This window comes from Leopardus geoffroyi, chromosome C1 (assembly GCF_018350155.1).
Source record: "Leopardus geoffroyi isolate Oge1 chromosome C1, O.geoffroyi_Oge1_pat1.0, whole genome shotgun sequence".
In the NCBI taxonomy this organism is placed as follows: domain Eukaryota; kingdom Metazoa; phylum Chordata; class Mammalia; order Carnivora; family Felidae; genus Leopardus; species Leopardus geoffroyi.
The window spans coordinates 1,204,143-1,230,318 of NC_059328.1; the positions used below are offsets into that span (position 1 = coordinate 1,204,143).

At 65.0% G+C, this 26,176-nt stretch overlaps 3 protein-coding genes and 1 long non-coding RNA gene across 8 annotated transcripts in view; 3 read left to right on the plus strand and 1 right to left on the minus strand.

The window, feature by feature from the left end:
• Positions 1-217: 217 nt before the first annotated feature.
• PEX10 (peroxisomal biogenesis factor 10) lies at positions 218-5,775 on the minus strand. Its single transcript, XM_045475345.1, has 6 exons — positions 5,597-5,775; positions 4,844-4,924; positions 3,935-4,344; positions 2,516-2,691; positions 2,239-2,374; positions 218-957 (listed from the first exon to the last, which is right to left on the minus strand). Exons 1-6 carry the CDS (start codon positions 5,706-5,708, stop codon positions 889-891), a joined length of 984 nt encoding a protein of 327 aa, XP_045331301.1. The 5' UTR covers positions 5,709-5,775; the 3' UTR covers positions 218-888.
• A 1,284-nt stretch (positions 5,776-7,059) lies between these two features.
• LOC123597051 (formin-like protein 14) lies at positions 7,060-13,955 on the plus strand. Of its 5 annotated transcripts, XR_006711931.1 has the most exons (3): positions 7,060-7,176; positions 11,159-11,318; positions 13,908-13,955. XR_006711931.1 is itself a non-coding variant. In XM_045475349.1 (2 exons), the coding sequence occupies exon 2, from the start codon at positions 12,189-12,191 to the stop codon at positions 13,113-13,115; it is 927 nt and encodes a 308-aa protein (XP_045331305.1). In that variant the 5' UTR covers positions 7,060-7,176; positions 11,159-12,188; the 3' UTR covers positions 13,116-13,159. The 5 variants fall into 5 exon arrangements, 4 of the variants coding, with proteins under 4 accessions (XP_045331305.1, XP_045331307.1, XP_045331306.1 ...); XM_045475349.1 differs by lacking the exon at positions 13,908-13,955 and having other exon boundaries at positions 11,159-13,159; XM_045475351.1 differs by lacking the exons at positions 7,060-7,176; positions 13,908-13,955 and adding an exon at positions 10,190-10,563 and having other exon boundaries at positions 11,159-13,159.
• A 235-nt stretch (positions 13,956-14,190) lies between these two features.
• LOC123597053 lies at positions 14,191-14,863 on the plus strand. The gene is made up of 2 exons (XR_006711932.1): positions 14,191-14,248; positions 14,622-14,863. It is a non-coding gene; the product is annotated as an uncharacterized LOC123597053 (long non-coding RNA).
• A 3,732-nt stretch (positions 14,864-18,595) lies between these two features.
• PLCH2 (phospholipase C eta 2) overlaps positions 18,596-26,176 on the plus strand; it is a 69,869-nt gene continuing 62,288 nt past the window's right edge. The window contains exons 1-2 of the mRNA XM_045475354.1: positions 18,596-18,703; positions 19,915-20,176. Coding sequence (XP_045331310.1) covers positions 20,098-20,176 — 79 coding nt within the window. The 5' untranslated portion in view covers positions 18,596-18,703; positions 19,915-20,097. The remainder of the gene's footprint in view (positions 18,704-19,914; positions 20,177-26,176) is intronic.

Sequence of the window (26,176 nt, forward strand, 5' to 3'; positions counted from 1 at the left end):
CGCCTGGGTGGCGCAGTCGGTGAAGCGTCCGACTTCAGCTCAGGTCACGATCTCGCGGTCTGTGAGTTCGAGCCCCACGTCCGGCTCTGGGCTGACGGCTCAGAGCCTGGAGCCTGCTTCCGATTCTGTGTCTCCCTCTCTCTCTGCCCCTCCCCCGTTCACGCTCTGTCTCTGTCTCAAAAATAAATAAAAAAACGTTAAAAAAAAAAAAAAAAAAAGAGAGAGAACCTCTCGGGCAGGCTGGCTGTGCACCCGGAACTCCGGGCAGACCTCAGCCGAGATGCAGACTTCGTTTTCTAAGATGGGAAACAAACGCGTGTGTGTTAAAAGGCACGTGCTGACCTTCTCAGGTGGAGGTACAGCCCCTCGGAGTCTCTCTACTCCCGTGAACGGTGTGCCTGAGCCACCGGCAGCCTGCCTCTGGTGACCAGGGCAAGGATTTGGGTCTTCGGGGCTGGCGGCTCGGTGACTGTTGAGCCGCGTTCTCTGCTCTTGGCCACACTTGCCCCTTCGGGCCAAACCCTGACCACGTGCCTCCTACAGAGCTGCCGTCGGCACGTGAACGGTCTGGGGAAGGGAGGGAGACCAGAAGCGGCCTGGCTGTGGTGCGGCCGGCCCCCCAGGGGGGCTCCGCTGCTTGCCGCCGGCGCCGGGGGCTCGGGGGTCCACGGAATGGGGAGCCCCAGCCTCCTTCCCGCCCGAAGGCCCCGGGCCGGCCGTTTCGCCGGCAGGTCCGGCCTCTGCTGCTGGAGCTGCTGGCAGCGTTGCTTATGTGACGTGAAGTGAAACTCGAGAATTTTGTGATTTCTGTGCAAGTTGACCTTGGGAACGGATCAGGATTCTCCCAACGTGAAGAAAGACTCGTGGGCTCCTCCGCCCTTGGTCAGGTTAGCGATAGTGCCGCAGGTAGACGAGCTTCTGGGGAGGGAACTTCTCCCTGCAGAGAGGGCACTCCGTCTACAGGGGGAAGGAGAAGGGTCACACGGGCGTGGCCGGCGCAGCCCCCGCCACAGGCCCCCAGGGTCCCTACGAGACCGCCACAGGCCCTCCCACAGCAGCCTCTTGCAGTGACCCGTGGGCTGTGCACGTCTCTGTTAACTTCAAATTAAGACGATTAAAAAACCCCACTTTTCTCAGTAGTCACAAACCTGAAGGGAAGGCCTTAACCCTGGGGTAGTGGAGCTGGGGACACTGACCGGGCCAAGGAGACGGTCAGCCTGTCCACACGGTGACCGGGCCTGGCTGCCACAGAGGGCTGTGTCGCAAGGGCAGCAGTATCCGCGGTTCCGGGAATGAACGAGCATGTCCTGTCCAGCTCAGTCCTCGTGGCCCCACCCCCAAGGACAGGTCGGATTCCCTCCTCCCTGGGAAGGTCAGCTGACCTCCCACTAGGTGTTGCTGCCCGGGGCGGCCCTTACAGAGGCAGCGCCTGTGTCCCGGGGGAATCCCTCGAATGGAAGCAGGGGCCCCAACGTGGAGGCTATGGCACAACCAGTGGGACCCACACAGTGGGGACACTTCACAGGTGCTGGTTCTGAGTCTGCTCCACCCAGGCTCTGAGGCCACGGCCACCGTGAGCCCCACGCACAGGCTCTATGAACAGTGCCCCTTGGCCAGTGTGTGGAGGCAGGTGTCCTCAGGTAAGAAAGAGGACGAGGCGTTTAAACTGCACGTCCTACCCCTTGTTTATCTACCTCACCTGCGCCCCCGCCCCCCCCCCCCCCCCCCGCCCGAGGCCGTGGGGGCCCACGAACCCGAGCTCTCCCTGGAGTCCGCATGGAGGGAAGAGGGTGTAGCATTCCCTGCTCTGGTCACCTGGCCTGGTAGACCCGCCACCCTGCGGTCTCGGAGACTGGCGTAGGCAGCTGTGTGTGCTGGGAGTGCCCACGTGGGTGGTCGCGGCGGCCGTGTACCCGGCCGGGGAGGGCCCCATGTGTGCAGGCAAGCAGAGGCTTCCAAGGGGCCCCATCGGGGAGGCCTCTAGGGACTGGCCCTCGCGGCCCGGCTGCTGCCCCAGCAACGCCTCCAGCTGCACAGCCACAGCCCTGACTCTAGGCACGGCCTGTGTCCGGCTCATCTGGGAGCTTTAAAAAGACACGCACCCGTCCACCCTCCGTGAGAGAAGGTTTCTGGGACAGGCTTCCTCCCGGATTCCTGGGCGGCCACCTGGGCAGGCCCAGGCACCTGCTCCTGGAGCCCGCTTCCAGAATCACAGCTAGGGACCCAAGGCACACCCACCTTGGTGTCACACCACTGGGTGATGCACTCCCAGCAGAACAGGTGGCCGCAGGGTGTGGCTGTTGAGTGTCGGCGCTCCTCCAGGCACAGAGTACACAGGGAGTTTCTGGAAATGGCTTTCTCTTCCACGTGGCTCCTGGGGGTGTGGCAGGGAGAGACCGTAATTTAACCCCCGGGGTCCTTGCAGTGCTTGCCCTGAGCCACGGCAGTGCCCAGCACGGGGACGCTCAGGCCACGGCCCTGCCCCAGGGACTCACGCGAGCCGAGACCCACGCACCTGCGATGAGACAGGCCGCGATGTAGCTTCCACTCCCGCCGCGCGCGCTGCCTCTGCCGAAAGCCGTAGAGCTGCAGGCCCACGGACAAGGCCAGGTGCAGCAGGGAGATGAACCCCAGCAGCCTGTAGCTTTCACGAGCCTTTGTGTCCTCTGCAGGTGGGGAGCGCACGCGAAGCTGTCAAGGGCCAGAAGGGACAGTCATGTGATCGGTTGGCACAGAGCGCCAAGCAGCATGGGGGCCAGGACACCCCCTGGCAGTAGAGTGCTCCACCGGATGAGGCCACACCCTACCCTCCTGGCACAATGTGGTGGGGCGGGGGGGGGGCTCTCGGCTGAGTCAGGAGGGCAGGGGTGCCTTGCAGGGGCTGAGTACCGGGCGGGAGACGCTGCTGGACAGCTCAGCGCCTCACTCCCAGCGGGACTGAGTGCTGAGCAGGGGAGACGGCTGCAGGGCTCCCAAGTCTGCAGTCACTCTAGCTGCAGGTGAGGATTTGGGGGGTGAAGGGATACATCCGGGGACCCACACTGCAGAGAGACAAGGCATTGGCAGAGAAGCCTGAGAACACCCGCGGGGCAGGGAAGCAGCACCCGGGCAGGTACCGCTAACCAGCTGGTGTGTCACATACACGGAGAAGCTCCCGCTTTCAGCGAGACACCTGCCCCCCGGTGACGCTGCAGCTAGGGATGGGGGCAACTTGCAGCCACAGCCCTGAAGAGAAAGTCGGCTGCCCTCCACTTCTGGTCCCCCTCCCCTCAGCTGGGAGTCCCCAAGCCAGGCCCCCTGCACCCAGGCAGAGGAGACTCGGCAGCAGTCCCCCAGGGCCCCAGGAGAGCAAAAGGCCTCGGTCGGGGTTGAGCCCGTGTCTCCGGGCCCTTCGCCACGGCAGCTCGGCACACACCCTAGGTAACGCCGACGGCGGCGAGCCGTCAGCCCTTGTGAGTGGGCACGGAGGGCTGAGACTGGAGAGGAGAGAGGCAGGCACCCGGGAGAGTGCTGCCGAGCGAGGCGAGGAAGCGGGCAGTCAGGGCCCTGAGGCGAGACTCTCCCGGTGAATCTTGAAGCGAACGCATCATAAGAAACAGGATGCGAGGTGGAGCTGACCAGAAGGCTAGGATCGGGGAAGATCCCGGAGGCAACAGGTGTCCCTACACGTGCGCCTCCACCGGGGCAGCTGGGAAGGGGCTGGCGCCTCGGGCGGGCTCTCAGTAAACAGCGGAGCGGCTCCCAAACGCTACCTTCGGAGGAGAGGTGTGGCCTACCCCAGGGTTCCTGGAGACCGTACTTCCAGGATCTTTTGGCAAACGTGACGTGACAAGAGCCTCGCTTTTCGGTAGAGGGCCCCGTGGCCGTTCCCCAACAGAAGCCGAGACACGATCGGTCCGGCATGGGGCAAGCACGGACGGCACCTGCTACTTACGTAAGTGATTCCCGTGAGCCTCTTGGCCAGGTGGTGGAAGGCACCGTGGATATAGAACCAGGCAACATGGAGCCGCTGGAGGCAGGCGAGGCCCTGCCTGAGCACCAGCACGGCCCGCAGGAGCACCCTCTTCTGCTGCTCGGTCAGCGCGGCCACGTGCCGCTGCACCCAGAGCCTCGCTCCCGGCCGGCCGCGCCTGTCGGCGGCCGCCGGGCTGCCCTGCGAGGGCCTGGCGCCGGCGGCGTCCGCCTGCAGCTCGTGCTCCAGGTGCGTGGAGGCCCGGTCCAGCAGGTAGGGCAGGACGGTGTGCAGCGCGACCAGCACGCCACGGCGCAACCTCGAGGGCACTCGGCTCTGGGACGGGTCCACCTGGATGATGCCAACATACTCCTCCCCGAGGGTCTGGTAGCCTGCCGGGGTTGGGGGAGGGGGGTGACGCACATGAGAAGACTGAGGCCGGGCCCTGCCGTCCCTTTCTTTCTCTCTGCCGGATCTTGCTCTCTATCAGGTCCCTACTTTTCCTCGAAAGGTGCCGCACTGGGGCCCTGCTGCCCTTGCTCTGTGACAGGGCTCAGCGCTGGGACCCCTGTCCAGCCACGGAACTCAGTCACAAACAGTCCCAACGGTCCCTTGGGCAAAGTCCAGGACAAAAGTCCCCAGGAACAAAGGATGAGAGAACGGCACAGATGTGACCTCAGAACTCTGAGAGGCTCCAGCTGGGGCTTGGGGCCTGGCGTCTCCTGCAGGGGAGGGGTCAGGGTCCCCTCCTTCCCTGAGACTGCATCTGGGCCAGGGACACTAGGAAGCACCTCCAGGCGCTTCTCACTCTGCGGGCAGCTCCCCCACCCCTGTCCCTGGGCTTGGTGTGTTGCGGGCCCCTTGGTCTCAAGGTCCCACCCGGGCTGTTACCTGCAAGCGTGGTGAGGCCGAAGTAGGCTATGTCCGACAGCAGCTCGATCTCTCTCCTGCACTGCAGCCACCTCTTCGCACCTGAGAGAAGAGGCGGCGGGGGCGAGGTGGCAAAGTTCAGGACCAACGCTTCCCGCTCCTCCTGCCGCCAAGGCCCAGCCACCCCTCCCCAGGGCTGAATCTGTCCTAAGCCACACCCCTTCTTGTCCGGGTCTCCCAGCTGTGTACCCGGCCCCAAGTCTCCTGCGTCGTCTGGGCCGCTGAGTCTCCTGAGAACCTCCCCACCTGCGGCCACCCGGCCCTCTAGGACCCACCTGGGTAACTGTTCTCGAGCCCAGAAGGGCCAGAAGGACAGGCAGTGTAGCATGGTGACTAAGAACCCAAGCCGAGCCTGCCGTCCGGCATCAAATCCCAGCCCCTCGCGTTGCTGGTTGTGACCTCAGATAAGCTACCAGAGAGGTCTGTGGAACCCCAGTTTCCCTCTGTAAAAAGGAATACACCGACAGAGTCCCGCCTGGGAACGACGTTTTGAGAACGGAACGGGTGGTGTTTGTGAAGCACCGAGAACGTTGTTCCACACAAGACGTGCCAAAATAAACGTGCCCCCCGTTTCTTCCGCTCGCCCCTCTCCCTGCCCAGAACCCCCAGCCGTGAGTCCGCAACCCGAGCCTGGCGTCCGAGCGTCCCCACTACCTTCGCCCCCAGCCCCGGACTCCCGCTGCCCGGAAGCGCGCACCAGTGCCCGGGCCTCACCCGCCAAGCTGTGCAGGGCGCCGCCCGCCGCGCTCCGCAGCCCGCCGCGATAGTAGTCGTCCTTTTGCGCCGCGCGAACCACCTCCGGAGGGCCGGCGGCCGCAGGGACCATGATCGCTGCGCGCCGGGTGCTGGTGACCCCCGTGGCCACGCCCACGCGGGCGGCGCCCGATGACGCAAACGTGTGGCGCAGGCCTTTTGCGTCTAACGCAGGTGGAGGGACGCGGGCGGTGCGGGGGGCGGGGCTGACTGCTGCCCAGGCGGGGCGGAGCCGCACGAGCGGCGTCTTGCGGGTCCGGGCACGACGCTCGGTCCGGGTCTCTGTGGCGGCGGGCCGGGCCCCGGCTCGAGCATTGTGGGGGCGATGCGGGGGCGGGGCCGTGGGGGGCGGGGGCGATGCGGAGGCGGGGCCGTGAGGGGCGGGGCGATGCGGAGGCGGGGCCGTGAGGGGCTGTGAGGAGCGGGGGCTTTGCAGAGGCGGGAAGGGGCCGGAGGCGGGGCCGTGAAGGGCGGGCTCGGGGCCGTGAGGGGTGGTGAGCAAGGCGGGGTGGGCGGGGCCGTGAGGGGCGGGGGGCGATGCTGAGGCGGGCCGTGAGGGGCTAGGGGCAATGGGCTGTGGGGCTGTGAGGGGCGGGGGCGTTGTAGAGGCGGGAAGGGGCCGGAGGCGGGGCCGTGAAGGGCGGGCTCGGGGCCGTGAGGGGTGGTGAGCAAGGCGGGGTGGGCGGGGCCGTGAGGGGCGGGGGGCGATGGGCTGTGGGGCTGTGAGGGGCGGGGGCGTTGTAGAGGCGGGAAGGGGCCGGAGGCGGGGCCGTGAAGGGCGGGCTCGGAGCCGTGAGGGCTGGCGAGCAAGGCGGGGTGGGCGGGGCCGTGAGGGGCGGGGGGCGATGCTGAGGCGGGCCGTGAGGGGCTAGGGGCAATGGGCTGTGGGGCTGTGAGGGGCGGGGGCGTTGTAGAGGCGGGAAGGGGCCGGAGGCGGGGCCGTGAAGGGCGGGCTTGGAGCCGTGAGGGCTAGCGAGCAAGGCGGGGTGGGCGGGGCCGTGAGGGGCGGGGGGCTGTGCGGGGGCGGGGCCGTGGAGAGTGAGGACGACGTAGAGGCGGGCAGGGGCCAGGGAGAGGGCTGTGGAGGGTTGGGGGCGATGCGGGAGCAGGACTGTGGAGGGTGGGGCGATGCGGGGGCAGGGCTGTGGAGGGTGGGGGCGCTGCAGAAGCGGGCAGGAGCGAGGGGTGGGGGCGATGTGGGGGCGGGGCCGTGGAGGGTGAGGACGACGTAGAGGCGGGAAGGAGCCAGGGGCGGGGCCGTGAGGGGTAGGGGGCTGGGGAGGCGGGTAGGGGGCTGGGGAGGCGTGCAGGGGCGGGGCCGTGGAGGGTGGGGGCGGGGCTGCGGTGGGGAACGCCGGCCCCAGCTCCCCGAGGTCCCGGAAGGGATGGGCGTTGGGGTGTGGGAAGGGAGTGGGCGGGGCGGGAGGGACGGACGGAGGTGGATGCGGGGCGTGGTTTGGGGACCGGGTGCGAGTGCTGGCGTTTTCGGCTCCGGAAGCTAACGTGGCGGCTTCGAGGTGAGCCTTGCTCCGGGATCCACGGTGAGCGTGACGAGACAGGCACCGCTCCACATCCGCAAGTGCCGACCCTTGACCCCTGTCAGCCTCTCTGCTCACAGGGGAGGGGCCACGGCGCTGGGAGAGCCACAGCTGGACCGAGCTGCGGGAGAGGAGAGGGAGGATTGAGGAAGGATGGAGTGTGCCTGGAGGCTTGGGGCTCTGTGCCCCACCTGCTGCCCGGCAGAGGAGGGCAGGGGGTGCCGCAGACGGACACGGCTGGCGTCTGCGGCTTGTCCTGTTGGCACTAAGGAGAGTGCCTGGCCACGGGGCTGGGGAGCCACTGAGCCTACGGTGACCTTGCCCGGGAGGGCGTGGGGCGGGACGGCCGCGGCCTTGCCCTCGCCTCTGCTCCCCTCTCCAGGACCACCGCCCACCGAGGTGCAGCCGGGCAGTGGCTGGGCTGTGGCTCTGAGCCAGTCTCCGCGCTAACCGGAGGTCCCACCAGCTGTGGGCAGGCCCTTCCTAGTGAAGCCCCCTGGAGGCGAGCCCCTGCCCACGTCCCTGTGCCCCGCAGCCAGAGGCTGCCCGAAGCTTCAGTTGGCACCCCCACCCCGCCTTCACAAGTTTCTGACCAGCTACGTCTGACAGTCCGAAATGCTCAGCTCCTTGCTGGCCCCCAAGACACCCTGGCCCGTGGGTTTGCACAAACGGCCCTGGTGTTCACCGCAGCCAGTTGGTGGAGGTTCGGGTCCCTCACTGCCCCGTCGTGCCCACCGGCGGGTCCTGCTCGGGACTGCACCTCCCAGCATCTCTCCTGCTCAGCCTCACGAAACCATATGACCAGAAACCATGTGACCCGGCGTGTGTTGTTCTGGGCAGGTGGGGCCTGGGTCCCCCGGTTCAGATCTTCGTTTCCCCCCTGGCGCCAACCTGCACCCTCGCTGAGAGGACTTCGGGTTGGGGGTCAGACTGAGGAACGGCCGGCAGGTGGCGCCGTCGGCCCATCTGCTCTACGGGGTCAGCGTGTAGAATTTTAGGGATTAGGGAGTTTCACCCCAAAGAGTGAAGCTGGATCAGGATCCAAAGATGGGGCAGAGTGACTGCGATCTCTCCCCGGGCAGGAAGGTGAAGAAGAACAGAGTGGACCTCAGGGAAGTGGCCGCCTGGGCCGGGCTTGAGGTGGCCGAGTCCAGCCCCTGTGGTGGTGGGGTGGGGGGGGGGAGGGGGTGCTGTCCACCAGCTGGGCCTGCAGTTAAGGGGTGACTCCGTTTTTAAGCTACTGGGTGCTATTTGCTGTGTCCAGTGGCAGCCGAGCCGTGGGCCCTGCTGACCAGGAGCCGTGCTGGGCTGGTCTCTGACTCAACCTGCTGTGACTTCGGCGGGTCCTTGCTAGCTTGCAGAGGGCTTTCGCACACTTTCCACCTTAACTCCACAGACCTCCGTTTTTTTGCTCTGTGAAATGGGAACACTGATAGAATGAGCTGGTATTTATTAAGAGCCCAGTGTGCCGGCACATGAGTCCCCTGGATCACAGGCTGCCCTTTGAGCAGGAGTGTGATTCCCAGCACTCAGGGTCCTCTGTCCCTCCTCCGGGGTGCTTGCCCTGGACCCTCTCCTGTGTCCCTCCTCCAGGGTGTTTGCTCTGGTTCCTCTCTGAGCCCTGCTGCACACCTCACCCCAGGTCCCCCGCCTCATCTCCCGCTTCCACCCAGCACCACCGGCAGCCTAGTGGGCAAGCTGGTGGTCAACTTGTCTGTGTCCCTGTGCTTCATCTGGGAGGCTGGCTTCACCTGGCGGAGCCTTCCTGCTGGGGTGGCTGCTGTCCCCTCCAGCCCGGCATGCACAGGTGCTCAAGAAAACAGTGCCGGGAGGAGGGGAGGAAGGAAAAACAAGATGGGCTGGCTTGTTGCCCCAATTCTAAGATGCTCCCACTGTGTGACTCCCTGTCCCGAATCCCCAGGCCTCAGGGTCCTCCTGTTAGAGACCGGGTAGGGTGTGCCCTTGTCCTGGGACTGGGAGGGGGACTGTTCCCCGGGGCAGGATGCCCACCCTGGGGACGGGAGGTTGAGGGACACAGGACGTTGGAGAAGGCTGTGTGCGTGTCCAGACAGCCACACGCCTGGGTGCTGGGCCTGGGCCCCTGACTGGGCAGGTGCCTTGGGGGTGGAGGGCAGAGGTGGGCATTGCTTCCTTTTGTGGGGAGCGGCTCTCAGACAAACCCGGAGAACAGGTTTCTCCACCCCCGTGGCCGCCCCAGAGGCCTGGAGGCCCAGAAATGCCCCTCACTGTACCGACTGGCACTCGCGTGCGGTGGCACACACACAGAGTGGGCGTGGGGTGGGGGCAGCCTGGGGAGGGGAGGGAGGCCCCGGGTGCAGATGGGCAGCACCTCCAGGACCGAGCAGGGGCCCCCCGCCAGCCCCTGGAGCAGAGACCTCGTTCAGCCAAGCAGTGGTCCCACAGCAGGAGGCTCGGTAGCTGGGGTCAGAACAAGGGGCCAGAGTGCAGAGCCCAGGTTGGGGGCTTGGGCTTGCCTGCGAGGTCGTGTCAGTGGTTCCAGGGCATAGGCGAGTGGCTGGGGCCAGTGCGACCCTGTGCTCGTCGGGGATGGGACTGTCTTGGCAGAGTTGGGTGTCCGGCGAAGCAGGGTCCACCTGGGGTTCTGGGGCTCTGGCCCATGGTCAGGGTTTCAAGGGAGCCAGGACAGGAGTCTGCACTTGGGGGGCCGAGGAAGGTAGGGGCAGAGCTAAGAAATCAAAGCTCAGAGAGACTGTGCCTTGTTCAAAGCAGGCACCCGGTGATCCCAGGTCTGTCTGGCCCCACATCTGTACCCCAGTGGTTCTGCCTGTTGCTGGGTGGGGGTGGCTGTCCATGTATGCGTGGCCGTCATCCTGGGCTGAGCCGCTTGGGCCCAGGGAAGAGATGATCCAGGAGGACTTCCTGGATGAGGAGGCTTTGCACCGGCAGAAGGAGAGGGAGGGCTCTATCCAGAGAAGAGGCTGGGGTGATGGGTCACCCTCCTGGCCTCCCGTGGGGGTCGGGGGAGAAAGGAAAGGAGGGAAAGAAAGGCCAGGCCCCCGCGGCGTGGGGTGCCCCAAAGAGTGGGGACTCACGGGCACCAGGAGGGCCAGACAGGGAGGCCTCCGCAGGGCCACGGGCCGGGCGGGGTGTTGAGAGCAGCACAGAAAACCCGTACGTGCACGCCACTCACTCCAGCCAGGGGAGCGGCCTCCATCCCGGGAGCAGGGAGGTCAGGCCCTGTCCTGGGGCCATTTCCTGGGTGGCGCTGGGGGCCGGGCGGCCACTTTCCAGAGACCGCGTGCTGGAGCCTCCTCGGAGACACCCTCCTGTGGCGCCACTGCCTTCGTCCTAGCGGGGACCCGGTTGCCGCGTCTGCGCAGCGGTACGATCCTGGGGGATCCTGGGTAGGTCCGTACCTTTCCTGGGCTTCGGTTTCCGCGTCTGCCGGGTGGGCCCTGGGGGGCTTCAGTGCCGCATCCAGTCGGTTCTGAATGCGGGGTTGGCAGATTTGTCCCAATTCACAGAGATCGGTAGCTGCCAAGGGCACCAGCACCCCCCCACCCCGCTCCTCTGGCCACCTCACGTCAGTGAACCAGAAGGAGGCGCGCGGGATATTTTAGTTAGCGGGGCGGGTGCTCCTGTGGGCGGAGGGGCCCCAGCGCAGCCCACTGTGGCCCAAGTGTGCCGGGGTCCTCCCGCAGGCGGAGGGCAGTGGGAGCCCCGGGCCCGCTGGAGGCCAGTGGGCAGGAGCTGAGGCCTCCAGCGACAGGCTCTGGGTATTTCTGCCCCTGCCCACACCGTTGTGGCTCATTTATCAGACAGGTGTGACCTACCAAAACGTGTCACCAAAGGCCAGGGCCGAGTGGGGACCCGATGGGGTGCAAGTTGACCGTTGCATTTGGTAGCTCTGGGCATGTGGTGGGGGTACCCACCCTTACAGGTCAGCGCCGCGTTCCTGCCCCACCGTCCCCTGCAGCACCGGACTCTTCTCTCCCTGTTCCAGAGCCTTCAGAGGCTCCCCAGCACCTGGAGGAGAGAGTTCTAGGTCTGACCTTGGCACTGGAGGTCCCTGCGGATATTGTGAGCACTTTGAGGAGTGGGGATGCGGGAACACAGGTGCCCTGTTTGGTGACCGCTGGCCCCACCCGGGAGGCCGTCCGCAGGTCCCGTCTTGTCCAGGACTGTCCCGTGACTCAGTCACAATGTCACTCGTCCCCTACCCCGCTCCATGCGTCTCCCCAGGCATAATCCCTGTTCACGGTCTTTTACGACCGCCAAGGGACTGCTTTGCTGCCTGCTTCCTTAAGATGTGAGCCCTGTGAGTGTGGCACTTCCGGGGGATCACTGCGGTGCTCCCCATTCCAGAAGGGGCATCACAGGTTTTCCTGAACAAACACAGAAAGGAATGACCCCCATTTCAGTGCTGAGGGCAGGAAGGGGTGCCCCCAGACAGCTGCCCTTGGGATGGAGGCCGGCAGCATCCTTGGAATCTTCTCCCATCTCCTCCTGTCCTCCCTCTGTGGCCCGGCAGCAGAAGAGACCTTCCGAGGTGGCCTGGGGTGCCTTCGGGTGAGGAGGAGCCTGGTGGGCAGGACTCTTAGAAGGTGTCTTCTCTCAAAATCTCCGCTGGAGATGGTGCTCCTGGTGCCCTGTTGTGCCTGCGGGATAGCACGTGTCCCCAGGCTGTCCACAGGGGTGCGGGCAGTGGGTGAGCAAGGGTGCAATTCCTCCAGCCTCGCTTGGCCCTGGGCCCCTGCCTGGGAGCACCAAGGTAGGGGAGGGGAGCTCATGCATCAGCTTGGGCAGCTGGAGGAGGCATTCAGGGGGGGCCAGGCCCGTGGGCTCGGAACCTGCCACCGTCTCTAACAAGACAGTAGCATTTTGTGGAGGGGGCCTAGGATGGGGGATAGGTCTGCAGACTGTGGGCGAGGGTGGGCCTGGGTGCAAGCGTCTGGCCCTGTCCCCAGGTTGGTCTAGAACCCTATGGGCAGGGCTGAAAGCCTTGGGCACCCCAGGGGAGTGCAGCACAGAGCATGGAGTGGGGCAGGGGACGGCCAAGGTGGCCCCAGCCTCGGGGGGGGCATTTCCCCCCCTGGAGCCTCTTTCCTGCCTTGTGCAACATGGGGGTGACACGTTCCTACTGCCTTTTGTTCCCACAGCCACTCCTGTGCCCATGCCTGTCCCGGCTCCCCCTCTCCCAGGCGGGAGCCCCCCCCTCCAAGCCCTGTTACTCTCAGCTTGGCCTTACCCAGGCCTGCTCTGTGTTGCGGCTGCCCAGCACCCCTGCGCCCCCACCCTGGGCCCGACACCCTCGTGGCACTAACGTCTTTGCTGCCCAAAGACCCTGGGGTCTGCTTCCCATCCCTCCCCGTCCGTCCCTCACCGGTGGCTCCAACGACCAGTCCTCCTGCCCTGCCCTCAGCCATGTGCCCACCCTTGAGCAAACCCTTTTCAAGAGGGTGAGCTTCCTCCCCACTTCCTCTCCCCCCACCCCCTGCTGTCCACCCCAACCCAGAACACAGCACCCCCACGGCCAGGTCTCCCAGCCTGTGGTCTTCAGTGCCCCCCCCCGCCCCCCACCCAGGCCCCGTGGGGCCTCCTCGGCCCCCTTGCGGGCTGCTCTGGCCTGCCCGCTTCCACGCCCTCACCCAGCCGGCCACCCCAGGTCCTGGTGGGTCCCGGATGTGCTGTTGGCAGAGGCCTTGAATGGTGCAGTCACGGTGGATGTTCACGGCCTGAGGGGCCGGCAGAGGGAGACGAGGCTTCTGATGTGTTGTTGGCTATGTGCCCATCCAGCACTGGGATGTGGGAAGCCACCGCCAGCCTCCTCTGGGGGTGGGAGGACAGAGGGAGGAGCCGGAACAGGTGTCCCCAGCTGTGGAGGTGCCCTTCAGCTGAAGACTGCGCTCCCTCAGCTGCCCCAGGCTAATCCTGGGAGGACTGGGACACGAAGGTCCTAGCCAGCCCTGGGCCCACGGACCAGAGGGCCCTTCCTGCCACAGAGGTTTTGCACATGCTGTCCCTGCTGCCTGAAGTGTCCCCTCCTGCCAAGGGTCCTACTCACAGCCGGGCCCCTCTGAGCCCCGTCACGCCCTCTGCTATGGGGCTTTGTGGCAGCTGGCTGGTTGGTCCAGAGTCGGGGTGGGTGCAGAGACCCCACCTGTCTACCTCAGGGTCTCTGATCATTGGGTCAGGAGTTCAGTAAGTGCTGGGTTAAGGACACAGGGACGTAGGGACTGTGTCTCCTTCCTCCTGCCCCGAGCCTTGACTTACCTCTTTCTGTCAGCAGACTCCTGCCCCCACCCCAAAGACTCAGCATCTCATCTGGGCTGCGGGGGGCCGTCAGATGGAGACTTTCCGGGCAGAGTCTCTGCTGTCCCCGGGCTGTATGCTTCCTTTTTAATCCCCCTGTGCTGTGGCGTGGAGACGAAACTACTGCCCTGAAGTTCCCCCCTGGAGCTGCCTGTTGGGCCCAAGTGACCCTCCCGAGTGGAGAAAGTGGGGTTCAGGCAGGAGGGGCATTGGGGCCCAGTCTGCTGGTAGGTTGTGGGTTCTTCCCAGGATCATCTTTGTGGGGTGAAACCCGGTTATTTTGGCCCTGCCCCGCTGGGGTGTTGTTCCTGGTACAACATGGGAAAGAGTCCCTGGGGGTGGGGGTCCCAGAGCGTGAAGACTGGGAGGGGCCTGTGTCTGCTCGCCAGGCTGGGCTTCTCCCTGAGACCCGCCCAGTTCCTCAGTAATCTCTTCTGCAGGCCTCGGGCGCAGAGAGCAGCGGGGACCCCTCCTCACCACGTCTCGACCCCACTCTTTTTTTTTTTTTTTAATTTTTTTTTCAATGTTTATTTATTTTTGGGACAGAGAGAGACAGAGCATGAATGGGGGAGGGGCAGAGAGAGAGGGAGACACAGTATCGGAAACAGGCTCCAGGCTCTGAGCCATCAGCCCAGAGCCTGACGCGGGGCTCGAACTCACGGACCACGAGATCGTGACCTGGCTGAAGTCGGTCGCTCAACCGACTGCATCACCCAGGCGCCCCTCGACCCCACTCTTGACTGATAATGGATTGCCATTTGCCCGTCCGGTCCCCCCTTAGGTGCGTCTTTTGGTTTTTTTTTTTTTTTTTTTTTGCTTTTTTTCAGCATGGATAGTGTCACTTCGCTGCGATTTTTAAAAATCCGTATTGGCAGTGCACAGGGTGGTCTCCGGACCCCTTTCCGATCTGAGCAGCTGTTGGGGACCCCGAAGTGTGTTGTGCAGTGGAGCCTGAGCTGCTCGCACCGGCTCACGAGCCGGCTATGAGGTCTCCGGTAATTCTGAGAGCGGGTTGTCACACGCGGCCGTTATTAAAATCAAATTAAACTAATTAAATTATGTAAAACATATAAATTATAAGAAAAGCAAGGTAATGAACACTCTTGCTTCCTGATTATTCACATCTTGCTGTTATCTGCGCCCCTATCTTGTAGCTCACGCCTGTGCCCTCCGCCCAGCGGAAGTGCGGGAGGACCGGACGTGACCCCGATTCCTCCCAGCTGGAAACTGGCTGCCGCGGGCGTATTCACGTGGAAATTGGCAAACACCGCCCATCAGGGCTTTCACCCCCACGGGGCTGGTTGGTAAATCTGGATCAGCACATCCCTGGTCATTAGCACTTGACATTTACTACGTTAGATATTGAGACTAATCATTAAAAACGTTTTGTTGATGCGGTCTCGCTGAATAACAACCAAGTGATTATGTGCGAACATAAAGAACATTTTTTTGTATTTTTTGGAAGTAGGGTTGACGTGCGGTCTGACATTAGTCCTTAGTTTCAGGCGCCCAGCATAGTGACCGGGCAATTGTGTAAAATACTCAGGGCTCGCCGCCATCATGTTATTACAGTCTACTGACCGTGTTCCCCGTGTTGTACTTCCCACCCCTGTGACTCCTTTATCTTGTAACTGGAAGTTTGTACCTCTTAATCCCCTTTATCTATTTTCTCCATCCCCCCCCGCCCCCGCCTCCCCTCTCACAACCACCTGTTCTCAGTACTTCCGAGTCTGTTTCTTTGTTCGTTGGTTTGGTGTTTTAGATTCTGCGTGCGAGTGAACTCGTATGGCTTTTGTCTTTGTGTGTCTGCCTTATTTCACGTAGCGTAATGGGCTGTGGTTCCATCCGTGTTGCTGCAGGTGGCCAGATTTCATTCTTTTTATGGCTCAGTAATATTCCCGCGTGCGCGCATGCCCGGTCCTTCTCCGTTCCCCAACGGGTGGACGCCAGAGGGCGCTCGCACACCTTGGCTGTTGTAAATGGTGCTGCGGTAAACTTCGGGGTGCGTGTACCTTTTCGAATTAGCGTTTTCATTCTCTTTGGGGAAATACCCAGTAGCACTCCTATTTCTAATTTTTGAGGAACCTCCATATTGTTTTCCACAGTGGCTGCACAAACTTAGGTTAATATAAATAGTTTTTCATGAAAATAACTTTTTTTTTCCCAAAACGAATTCGGCGAGAAGAGCGGTATTGCTTTGTCTTGTCGCGAGTATCCGGAACGGGGGGCAGGAGGAAGGGGGCAGGGCTCTGGATGCGCTGCTGCGCCGCGGCCGCCACAGCATGCGTTCACAGCGTGCGCGTCGGGGTGGAAAGCTCTGGAGGAGACCCACCTCCTTGCACGCGGGCATGTGCGTCCCTCGCCGCCGTGGCAAAGCCACAGAGACGACGACGCTTGGCGGAGGTGGTGGCGGGTGAAAGCCCGAGCCTGGCGATGCCCGTTTGGGGTTCTGTTACGTGAGCCCCGTCGGTGGGTCTTTGGCTGTGAGTGGATCTCTACCTGGGCAGGATTTGGGGCATCTGGAAGCCGCTGGTCGCTGAGTGCGGCAGAGAGTTCCCGCTCGTCCACGAGTCCCGTGGTCTCTCCTGAACGTCGCCACTGCTGCCGTGGGAAAAAGCCTCAAATATTCAGAAGCCGTCAGCCTCGCAGTGGTGGATACACGTTCTCCAAAATGCTCATTTTTACCGAAGCTCGAATTTCATCGCTGGCAACGGAGCTCATCACTCGGTCGTCACTTTGCTTTTAGGTGGCAGGCTCGCCGTATGCGCTTTGGAGAAATCCGCCGCCGGATGTTGCACACGCCCGTGCCTCCCAACAGTCTGTCTGCCGTGGTTCCTTCCAGCGAAGACTGCTGCCTGCGCCTCGCGGCCCGCGGGCCTGGCATCTGCCGCCGGAGCCCCTCCTCTTGAGAAACCCCCGGCTCTCTCACACAGGATACGGGCAAGAGCTGAGGTTTCACAGAATTCACGTTTTGGAATTTCCCAGGGCAGCGGCTTCTTCTGTGTTTAAATCTGAGTGCGTGGTGACAGGGGGCCCGACAGGACCACCCAGGGCCATTTGGAGCCGCTGCCTGGCTCTGTGCTGGCTGTTATCCACCGTTGCACAGATGTGGGCACGGGGAGGAGCGGGGTGGGGGGTTAGTGTGGAAATAGTGCAGACTTCTGCCCCCCGGGGGTTCTGGGACACCAGGGGCTCCGTGGGCCTCACGTTGGAAGCACCGCTCTCCCGCACGCCTCGTTCTGGTCTCTGCTTCCTCCGCTCAATACTATGCTCTCAAGACGCGGCTTGTCCCCACGGACCTCATGCCGTGTGTTTATTCCATGTGTGCGTCCCCCAGCGGTCAGGGCTGCTGGGAACATCCTCCCCCACTCCTCGGGGGCCAGTGCTAAGCTGGCTGAGTGACCCCCCACTCTTACCTGGGGCTTGACCCTTGACAAAAGCCCCTCCCTCGGGACCTAGCGTGAGGGTTCAACTCGGTGAGACCAGCGCCTGGGCCAGCTCACTACTCCTGCCCACCTTCCGTGAGCAGGGGGCCGGGGGGGGGGCAGGGCGCTTCCCGCCACGGCCTCGGAGTCAGGGCTGCTGGGTTCTCTGTGCGACGTGCCCGGCCTGGCTTTGGGCAGCTCAACAGCTTGTGGGGGGGGGGGGGAGCGACCCCCTCATCATCTGTGTTCTCATCCGCTAAGTCAGGGGTGAGTAGAGGGTGCAGCTTCAGACCGGCCAGCCATGGGGGCGCCCTGACCTGCCTCCCCGTCACTGGGGCTCCTCCATTGGAGGCTGTGCTGAGAGGCAAGGTTGTAGGAACCGGTGCCAGGGGGCGCTGGCGGGCAGCGGGGTGCCCTGCTGGAGAGGAGACCCGTCAGGCAGCACTAGGGGGTTGGGGGAAGGGACGGCTGGAGTGGAGGACCCTGGCTACTGGGTCCCGAGACGAGGAAGGGGTTGGGGGGCAGGCAGACCGTCGCCTTGATTTCCAGGTCCCTCATCGTATGAGATTTTCAGGCCCTCAGACCAGGTGTCCAGCCCGGGTGGGACCCCAGGGGGAAAGTGGGCAGTGGGTCTAGAAAAAGGTGGGATGTCTGGAGTCTGGTGGCCGGTGGGGCCTGGGGCTGGGAAGGAGCGGACACCCTATCGCTACATCCCCGCCTCCAGAGGCCGGGGCTCCCACCTCTGCCTGGCTCCCCACCCCTGGGGTCTTTCTGAACCAGGGGACGCCCGTGGAGTGACACAGAGGATGTCGGGAGCAGGCCGGGGCGTGCGGTGGCCCCCGGGGAACTCCTCTGGCCAGCCGGCCACTCTGCAGGGCACGGCAGGGGCGCCGCGGACATTGGAGGCGAGTTGTCAGGGGTGGAAGTCACTGAGGGTCCACGCCAGCCCTCCCTGTGGGCGGGGCACTACGGACTGACAAGCGCAGGTCAGACGGCAACCTCTTTGTCCTCTGGGGGCTCCGCGGGCGGGGGCTGGCCATTTTGTGGAGGTGGGCGTACCTCTGGGCATGAGCACCGCGCCCTTGGCACTTGGGCTCGGGGCTGGGCCGCTCTCTGGCCTCTCTGGGCCTGGGCTGTATGTCTTGATTAAACAGGCCGACGCTGGGGGACAGGGGTCAAGTGGACCCAGCCTGGCACTGAACGATGTCATCCGTGACCGGTCACCCGTGGGCAGTGGCCAGTTCCCAGGACTCGACGTTGGCATCTGGATGGGGGTCTGAGCAAGCGGAAGGCCTGGCACCAGAGGGCCCCCCTCCTTGGCCAGGGGCTCTGCGAGGAGGAGCAGGCCTGGCTGGGGACAGCCCCACAACACCGTCAGCTGGGGCTCCTCCCACCCGCGGCCCCCACCCCACAAGGCTGCTGACCCCGCCGCAGGCCCGTGGACTGTAGGAGCCGGGCGTGTCCGAGGGGTGCCACGAGGGGCCCTGGCGTGGTCTGAGGGGCAGGGGCGGGTGGTGAGGGGCTCAGCTCACACGGCAAGGTGCAGCCGGGCCCGTGCCAACGGCTGACCTCATGGTCCTCAACGGCCTTGTCTCGGCTTGCGGCGTGGTGCTGTTGCCTAATTAGGTTCTACCGCGCCAGTCCCGCCGAGCCCCACGCCCGGCCTGTGCTTGCAGACGTGTTCAGGCACGGATCCTGGGCTCCCGTAGCAGCAGGAAGCCGCCGTGCCTACTCGGAACCCGGCAGTAGCCGGCTGAGACGGTGGCAGGAGCTCGCTCTGGCCTCGTGGGCTGTGTGGCCGGCGGCCTCGGGTGAGCTTGGGCCGGGGGACCCCACAGCTTCGGGTGAACCTGGAGCCAGGGCGTCTGGAGGGGTGACCGGGAGTGGAGGGCGGGCCTGTGAGAGGCTGTGGCAGGCACAGCAGGGCTGGGGCCGGAGGGGCCCCGTGAGTCCTGGCGCCCTGGCCTTCGGGCTGCCTGGTGCCCACGCCCCGTGCTCTTCGGGGGCGCAGGACCCCGGGGAGCTCCTGGCCGGCTAGTTCTAGGTCAGTTGCTGGTCTTGGATGGGGTAGGCCGGGTGGAGGCCGAGGGGCTGAAGTAGGCGGGGGTGAGGGAGGGATAGACCCCCGGGGGGGCGGAGGGAGCCCCAGAGGCCTGGGCTTCAGGAGAGTCACGCGCTAGGCCTGACCCACGGGGACCTCGGGAGAGGGCCTGCCCACCCTCGGTTCATTTGCCTACTCGGGCAGAGCATGTGGCTCTGGGTGGCTGGAGGGACCAGGTCTCCTGATGTCCACCCGGGGGCCAAGCCCAGAAGCTCTGTCCTGGGCCCAGTGGCCTCCCACCTCGGCCTCTGCGGCCTCTCTCTAGCTCCCAGGGAGGAAGAAGTCTCTGGAAGGAGCTGGTCCGGCGTGTGTGGGGGAGGTGGATGGATGGAGTGGGGGCTCCAAGTAGGAGAGGAGCCTGCACACAGGCCGGCGGGACTAAGACTTGGGGAGGGGGCGCCAGGAGGCAGGTGGAGCCTGGGCCACTCAGGGGCTCGGACACCAAAGTGGCTGCATCTGCTGCATAGACCCACAGGTGGCCTGAGCCGCCGGGCTGGGGGTGACGGTGCCGCGGGAGCCGAGGGCTGTGGAAAGGGTCCAGGGGCAGCCTCCTCGGGCCGCTCCTGTGGCCCGGGGCCACCCCTCTGAGGCCCAGGGCTGGCGAGCACCCCCCAGCACCATCGTGGCAGAAAGGGCTGGCTGGTGTCTGTGAAATGCTGTCTGTTTTGCCTTTGAACTTCATCAAGTTCAGGAAAAGTCCCAGCCCAGAACAACAGTCGCTCTTTAGTGATGGAGCCATTGCTACGGTCACCAGCCCCCTGGCTTCACCCACTCCTCACCGGGGGGGGGGGGGGGGGGCGTTTATCCCTGAGGGGTGGTGAGCAGGACGGCCATACAGCGGTGCCCTGCAACCCCACCCTGGCATTGGCCTGGATGCCTGGCCAGGCTTCGCCCACCCACCCGCCGCCCTGCTCTCTCTAGGTGTGTGATGAGCCACAGGCCCAGTCCCCACTCCGGAGGGGGACGCCAGGGGCCCCGGGGGCAGAGGGACCTCAGAACAGCGTCTCCCTGCCTCCCTCGGGTGGCTGGCCCCAGCTGGTGACCCAGGCCAGCCACACCTCTCCCCTGCTGCCCTCACCGCCGAGAGCCCCGCACCCGTCCGTGATGGCTCCCCCGCTGGAGGACCCAGGGCCCAATCCGGAGAATGGACAGTTTTTCCTGAACATCAATATTCTGCCTGTGGGTGAGTGAGGTGGTTCTGAGTCCCCGCCTCCCGCCCGGGAGAGCGAGCTCTGCCTGCTCCCTCGGAACAGGCGGGCTGCCGTGGGTGGGGGGCCCCGTGCGTGATGGCAAGAGTGGCTGGTGTGCACCTGTCCCCAGTGCACGAGGTTGACATGTCTTTGGTGGTCTTTGTCCGAGATGGGGGGCTGAGGTGGCCCCACCCGAGGTCCCTGGCTTCCTCTAGCTGAATGGGGACTGTGGCACCTCGGGTGGGTCTAGGGGGCGGCTCCCAGTGGCTTCAGGCAAAGCCTGAAGTTGCAAGCAGCTCCAGGGCTGGGGGTGGGGGACAGGGGCCAGAGCAAGCCCGCTCCCCTGGTCCCTCCTCTCAAGGGCCAGGGCAAGGGGCGGCAGATGGGACAGACTTCCTTTTAGGAAGACCGCTTTGGGGCTGCCGGCCGGCCCACCAGCCCCGTCCATCTCGGTCAGACCCCTGGGAACCTGGGCCGACTTGGGGCTTCTCAGCACAGCTGGGCTGCGCACCCCAGGGAGGCTCTGGGCACCTCGGGGCCCGTCGCCTCTGTGCCTTCCTGTGGCCCGCTGGCAGTGACATTTGTGGTCTCCGGAGCGGGGCGATGATGCTTTGGCGCCTACCGTCTCTGCCTCTCGGCTTCGGGAAGATGGGATAGTGGTGCAGACGCTGTGAGGTGCTCGCATCTCGGGTGGGTGGCCGGATAAGGATCTGGCCACGCGACCACCACCATGTATCCGTTGGCGGCGTTTCCGCTTCCGGCGTTTGGATTTACGCAGGTGCACAGGTGCACAGGTGAGCCTGGCCAGGTGTGAGAGCCCCTTGCCCGAGGGAAGGGTGGGAGCCGGCTGCACCCATAGACGTGGCTCCGGCGTGTCTCCCGCTGTATAATTTGCTCTGTGTTCCGCCGGGGATCTGCTGGCTGTGAGCTGCAGGCTGGGCCCAGGCTCCCCCGGGAGGTGGGGGCTTCTCCCCTTTGGGCCCAGAACCGTCGGCCGCGGTGTCCTGAGTACCCAGCATGGTGGGCTGAGCTGCGGCCACCAGGGAGTGTCCGGCCCCAGCCCCGGGCCTCGGGCCTGGGCTCGGCTGCTCCCTGCCGGCCGCGGACTCGGCAGCCACTGCTCCAGGGTACGGGGGTGCCCGGAGGCTGCTGGCACCCACCGGTGTGGCAGAGCCCAGGCGTGCGGCCGGTCCTCTCCCTGCGCCTGTCCCCTGTCCCGGCAGCGCAGCCTCTGCCCGCACGTGCGGGGGCCCTGCCTCCTTCCGGCTCCTTCTGGCTCCTCCTGGGCAGACGCAGCCCGCGGCGGACCCTGACTCAGCTCTCCTGGGAGGTCAGGAGGAGAGCGCACCCTCACCCCCGCGAGGCCTGTGGCTCAGGGAGGTGGTGCGTGCCCACGCGGACCCGCTCTCCCTGAGGCCGGCTGCTGCTTGCCCTGGGGCTGCCCCTCGGGACAGCAGTGGTGGGAGTGAGCGTGGGCGTGAATTGGCACGCCCGCCCGCGAGGGTCTGTGCACGCGTGTGCACGTGCGTGTGTGTGTGTGTGTGGAGTCGGTTGTGTGCATGTGCTCTGTGCGCCCCGAAGAGCCGGACCCGGCCCGTTCTCCCGCATTCCCCAGACGTGCCCCAACGGGTCTCCTCCGCAGAGGGGACATGTCTGCTCGAGGCCCACTGCCCCTGCCCAGGCTCTGGGCCCTGCTGCTCAGCTCAGTCTGGAATGGACGCCCGGAGAGGGCGGTGGCCGCAGAGCAGGCTGCCGAGCCCGGGCAGGGCCGCGGGGCGGAGGAGGGGGCCCCCCGCCCGTGGCCTGCCGTCCCCACCTCGTGCTCTCCTCGTGGTGCTCCCTGTGCTCTCTGTCCCCTCCACGCCTGACTTGCCGATGCTGGTGTGTGACACAAGGCCCCGTGCTTGGCTCTGGGCCGAGGGCCGGGGTGGCGGTGCTCCGTCTGGCCCTGGAGGTCCTTCCAGAAGGCTCCCCGAGGCAGCCTCACCGAACAAGAGAGGTTTTCCAGCCAAGAGGGCAGGAGATAGCCTCAAAGCCTGTGAAGCAGGTCAGCCTGTCCTGGAGGCTGTTTGGGGACAGTCGGCAGCTGCAGGCTGTGTCTCCCTGACATTCGGGAGGCTCCTTCTGGCTTTGGACTGAAGTATGTCCGGGTTCCCTTGGGCCATGGCGCCTGGCTTGGCTGATGCCAGCTCTGTCCCAGGTGGGGGTGGGGGGGGAGGGGGAGCAGTGCCCAGGAGGGGCGTGCCTCGGGCCTGCTCTGGGGCCCTGGCCTCTTGGGCTTCGGGACCTGGGTCGGTGGCTTGCACGGAGCCTGTGCCGTCACCCAGCACCTGCTCTGGGCCACCCTCACTGGGACTCACAGCCACCGTGCCCACGATGGGGTGCAGGCCCCCAAGTTCCGGTTTAATCCACTCTGGAGGGGGAGAAGACCCAGCTACCTGCCGGAGCTGGGGGCGGGGTGGGCCGTATGGCGCCCAGCCCCAGAGGCAGAAACAGTGGGACGGTGTCAGGAAATGTGGCAGTGCCCACGGCAGATTGCTTACCCCACTTCTCGTGTGTCCGTGGTAACGGGTCTCATTGAGAGCCAGTTAATCCCCTCCCACAGGTAAAGGGCTGGGGGTGCCGGGCGCCATGCCTACCGCATCCAGAGAGTGGGATGAGGTGGAGACTTGAGCTCCCAGGTTTGGGAAGCAGTCGGCCTCTTCACGCCTCTGGGGTCGTGGATGCCAGCCAGGAAGGGGTGGAGCCAGACAGGCAGAGTTGGGCTGGACAGACACAAAGGGCCTCTCCTGGGTGGAGGGGGGGGGGGTTTGGGGGGGGCGGCTAGGCTCCTGTGGGGGCTGAGTGGGCGTGGCCACCTGGTCACAGACTGGCACCCTCTCCAGGGCTTTGGAGGCTGGGGTCTGTGCTTTGGGAGGTGCAAGGGGCCTGGGGCATCAGGTTCATCCATGCTCCCATGTGGCGTTCACGGAGAGGAGATCCACAAAGGGCTTCTCTAAAGGAGCCGGGGATAGGGGCGCCTGGGTGGCTCAGTCGGTTAAGCGTCCAACTTTGGCTCAGGTCATGATCTCGCGGGCCATGAGTTCGAGCCCGGCGTCGGTCTCTGTGCTGACGGCTCGGAGCCTGGAGCCTGTTTCTCCCTTTCTGTCTGCCGCTCCCCCGTTCGTGCTCTGTCTCTGTCTCTGTCTCAAAAATAAATAAACGTTAAAAAAAAAATTTAAAGGAACCCGGGGTGGTGGGGGCAGGCCTGGCGCTAAGGGACATCCTGGGGACGCTTGCCGACTCGGGGGCTGTCATGGATGCCTCCCCGGGTTGCTGAGCCGCCTGGATGCCCCTGCGAGGTGCAACACGTTCAGCCAGTGAGGAGGGGCTGTGGTGGCAGCTCCCTTCTCTTTTGCGGGGAGTCCCAAGCCGTGGCGTCCTTTCTCCACCCGGTGCACAGATGGGGCTGAGGTGGGAGAGCCCCAGTGTTCTGTGCGCTCACGTCTGTGAGGACGGGCCATCTGGAGCAGCCGGGCAGCTCGCTAGGGGCGGGGACACGGGGCCCGGGATGCTGAGCCATCGATGCTGAGGACGGCTCCCTCCTTTCCGCATGTGCTGAGGAGCTAATGCAGCTCAGTGATGCTCAGAGACACTCAGTCACTAACTCAAGCTCACACAGCAAGATTCCCAGAGACGGGGCTCAGGCTGGGGAGGATCAGCAGGAGGGCCAGGACGCTGCTGGGTGTGCGCGGTCCTAGGGTCGGACCCGACGGGCCAAGGGTGCAGAGATGGCCAGGTCCCTCGGGTGGGCGGGCGTGTGTGCACCAGGAGCAGCTGCCCGCCTGTGTCCCCAGGCCTTTGAGGGCCAGCCAGCCCTGCCGGGCACCTGTCTGCGTGGGCGGAGCCAGCAGCCAGGGCATCCCCAGTGCGCGGCTGGGGCTGCTGGGGCACAGCGGGGCTTGGAGCAGAGGAGTCCTGGTGCTCCCCTGCCCCCGACGGTGTGCATCCAGGCCTGTGTCTTTACAGAGCTGGGGCTGGAGAGGCCATGGTGGGGTGGGGGGAAGCCAGTGTGTGTCCACGAGGCCGGGGCAGGATGTGCGGACGCGGGCGCCTTCCCACTTGAAAGTGTGTTCGGATCCACTGCCCCTGCTTCTGGGACCTCCCGCCAGCTCTGTGCTGGTAACCTTGCTTTAATTCTTGTTTTCCTGCCTGAATATGAAAGCAAGAACCAAAACTTGGTCAGAGGAGATGATTTGGAAAATACGGGAAAATGTGGAGAAGAGACCGAATCTGTCACCCCTGCCGGCACCTTCCGTGGGGGCTTTGCGTGCGCGGGGCTCTGTGCTCCAGACGCTGCGCCGACCCCGAGGAGCCCTTCCCCGGGGCTTGGTCTACCTTCCCCCCCAAACCCCTGCCTTTTCATCTGGAGTCTGATTTTTTAAAATTAATTTCTTTAACATGTATTTGAGAGACAGAGCGTGAGTGGCGGGGGGAGGGAGGGCAGACAGATACGGAGACAGAATCCGAAGCAGGCTCCAGGCTCCGAGCTGTCAGCACAGAGCCCGACGCGGGGCTCGAACTCACGAACCGCGAGGTTGTGACCTGAGCCCAAGTCGGCCTCTTCACCGACCGAGCCCCCCCCGGGCGCCCCTGGAGCCTGAATTTTATGGCTGCCTCCCGGTCCGATGAATGTGGCCGCTGCAGCCGCCACGAGCGTCTAGGAAACCTGTGAGTGCTCGCCGTCATAAATAATGTCGCGGGCAAGCCTCCTGCGCACGCGTCTGGGTCTGAGCCCCTGGCCGTTTCCTTGGAGGCGCGTGTCTTTCCCGCTGCGTGCAATGGCATCTGCCGTGTTCGCCAAACTCTTTGAAGCTCCCGCCTTCAGCCTGCTGCCGAGCGCCGGGAGGAGCGGGGCGGGTAGGACGCCGTGGCCTCCCTGCTGCCTTTCCAGAATCAGTCCTGCCTGGAGCAGGAGGGAGGGTCTTCCCAGGCCGGCTGGACGTGCGCTCACCTTCAGGGCCACCTGGGGCTGGGGGGAGTGGCCCAGCTCCCCGGACAATGACAGCTCTGGGCTCGTCACTCCCTGGGCAGGGACACGCTCCCCTCAGGAGTCTCTTCTTGTCACGAGTCCTGGCCAGGCTGGGTGAACGCAGCCATGAGTGGTTACGTCCTGGGCGCCCACCCCGTGCCTGGAGTCCAGCACATGCCAGGGCTGTGCCGGGCCCTGGGACAGAGGCCTGGCTTTGCTGGCAGACGGACTGAGACCTTCCTGCCCAGTCCGCGGGGAAGCAAGGGGTCCAGGGCTGGGCCAGGAAGGGGGGCTCCACATCAGGGAGAAGGGAAGGGGTCACTGGTTACAGGCAGGGATGGAGTCGGGCGTGGTCCACAGGTTGTCTGGAGGCCGGTGGACAGGCCACGGGGGTGCCGTGGCTGGGGGTCCTGCAGGGAGGAACCCGGGCTTGGGGCATTTCCTCAGTGAGGCCCGGGGAGCCCACAGCCTGGGGCTGTGGGCCTGGGACTCCTCCGGGCTGGGGGCTGGCTCTTTGAGCACCCTGGCCGGCCAGAGGGAGCCAGCCCAGCCGACATCAAGCCGAACAGAAGCTGTCGTGGGTTTCCCTGGGGCCGGACGCTGGGCAGGTGTTTGTCAGGTGGGGGACACGCTGTGCAGGGACTGGGAGGGGCCCAGTTTGTGAAGGGGGTCCCCTGACAGGGTTCCCTGCTTCGGGGGCCTGGGGAGGGCAGCGCTGGGAGCAGCTTCCTCGCTGTAGGGCCTGAGGGCAAGGGGGCTCTGCACCTGCCGATCCCAGGAAGGAGGCCGGGTCCGGGCACCGCCTGACCCTGGGGCTCCTGCTGTGCCCAGCGCGGGGTTGAATTTACTGCCTGCTGGGCTCAGAGGGACCAAGGTGAGGGCCCCTCCTCCCTCCCTCCCCCTGGGGCCAGAGGAGCATCCCGGCCCTGTGTCTGTGGCAGGCCGAGGAAAGGCGTGGGGGTGAGCCCGGCTGGCCCTGTGT

What these genes read in the sequence shown, in the direction of transcription:
- PEX10 (XM_045475345.1), bottom strand. Translation starts at nt 5,708, where the DNA reads ATGGTCCCTGCGGCCGCCGGCCCTCCGGAGGTGGTTCGCGCGGCGCAA. An exon ending in CGGCCTCACCACGCTTGCAG is followed by an intron (nt 4,345 to 4,843) that starts GTAACAGCCCGG and finishes CAACCCCGGCAG; the next exon opens with GCTACCAGACCCTCGGGGAG. An exon ending in GGCTCACGGGAATCACTTAC is followed by an intron (nt 2,692 to 3,934) that starts GTAAGTAGCAGG and finishes GGCCCTTGACAG; the next exon opens with CTTCGCGTGCGCTCCCCACC.
- LOC123597051 (XM_045475349.1), top strand. Translation starts at nt 12,189, where the DNA reads ATGGAGTGGGGCAGGGGACGGCCAAGGTGGCCCCAGCCTCGGGGGGGG.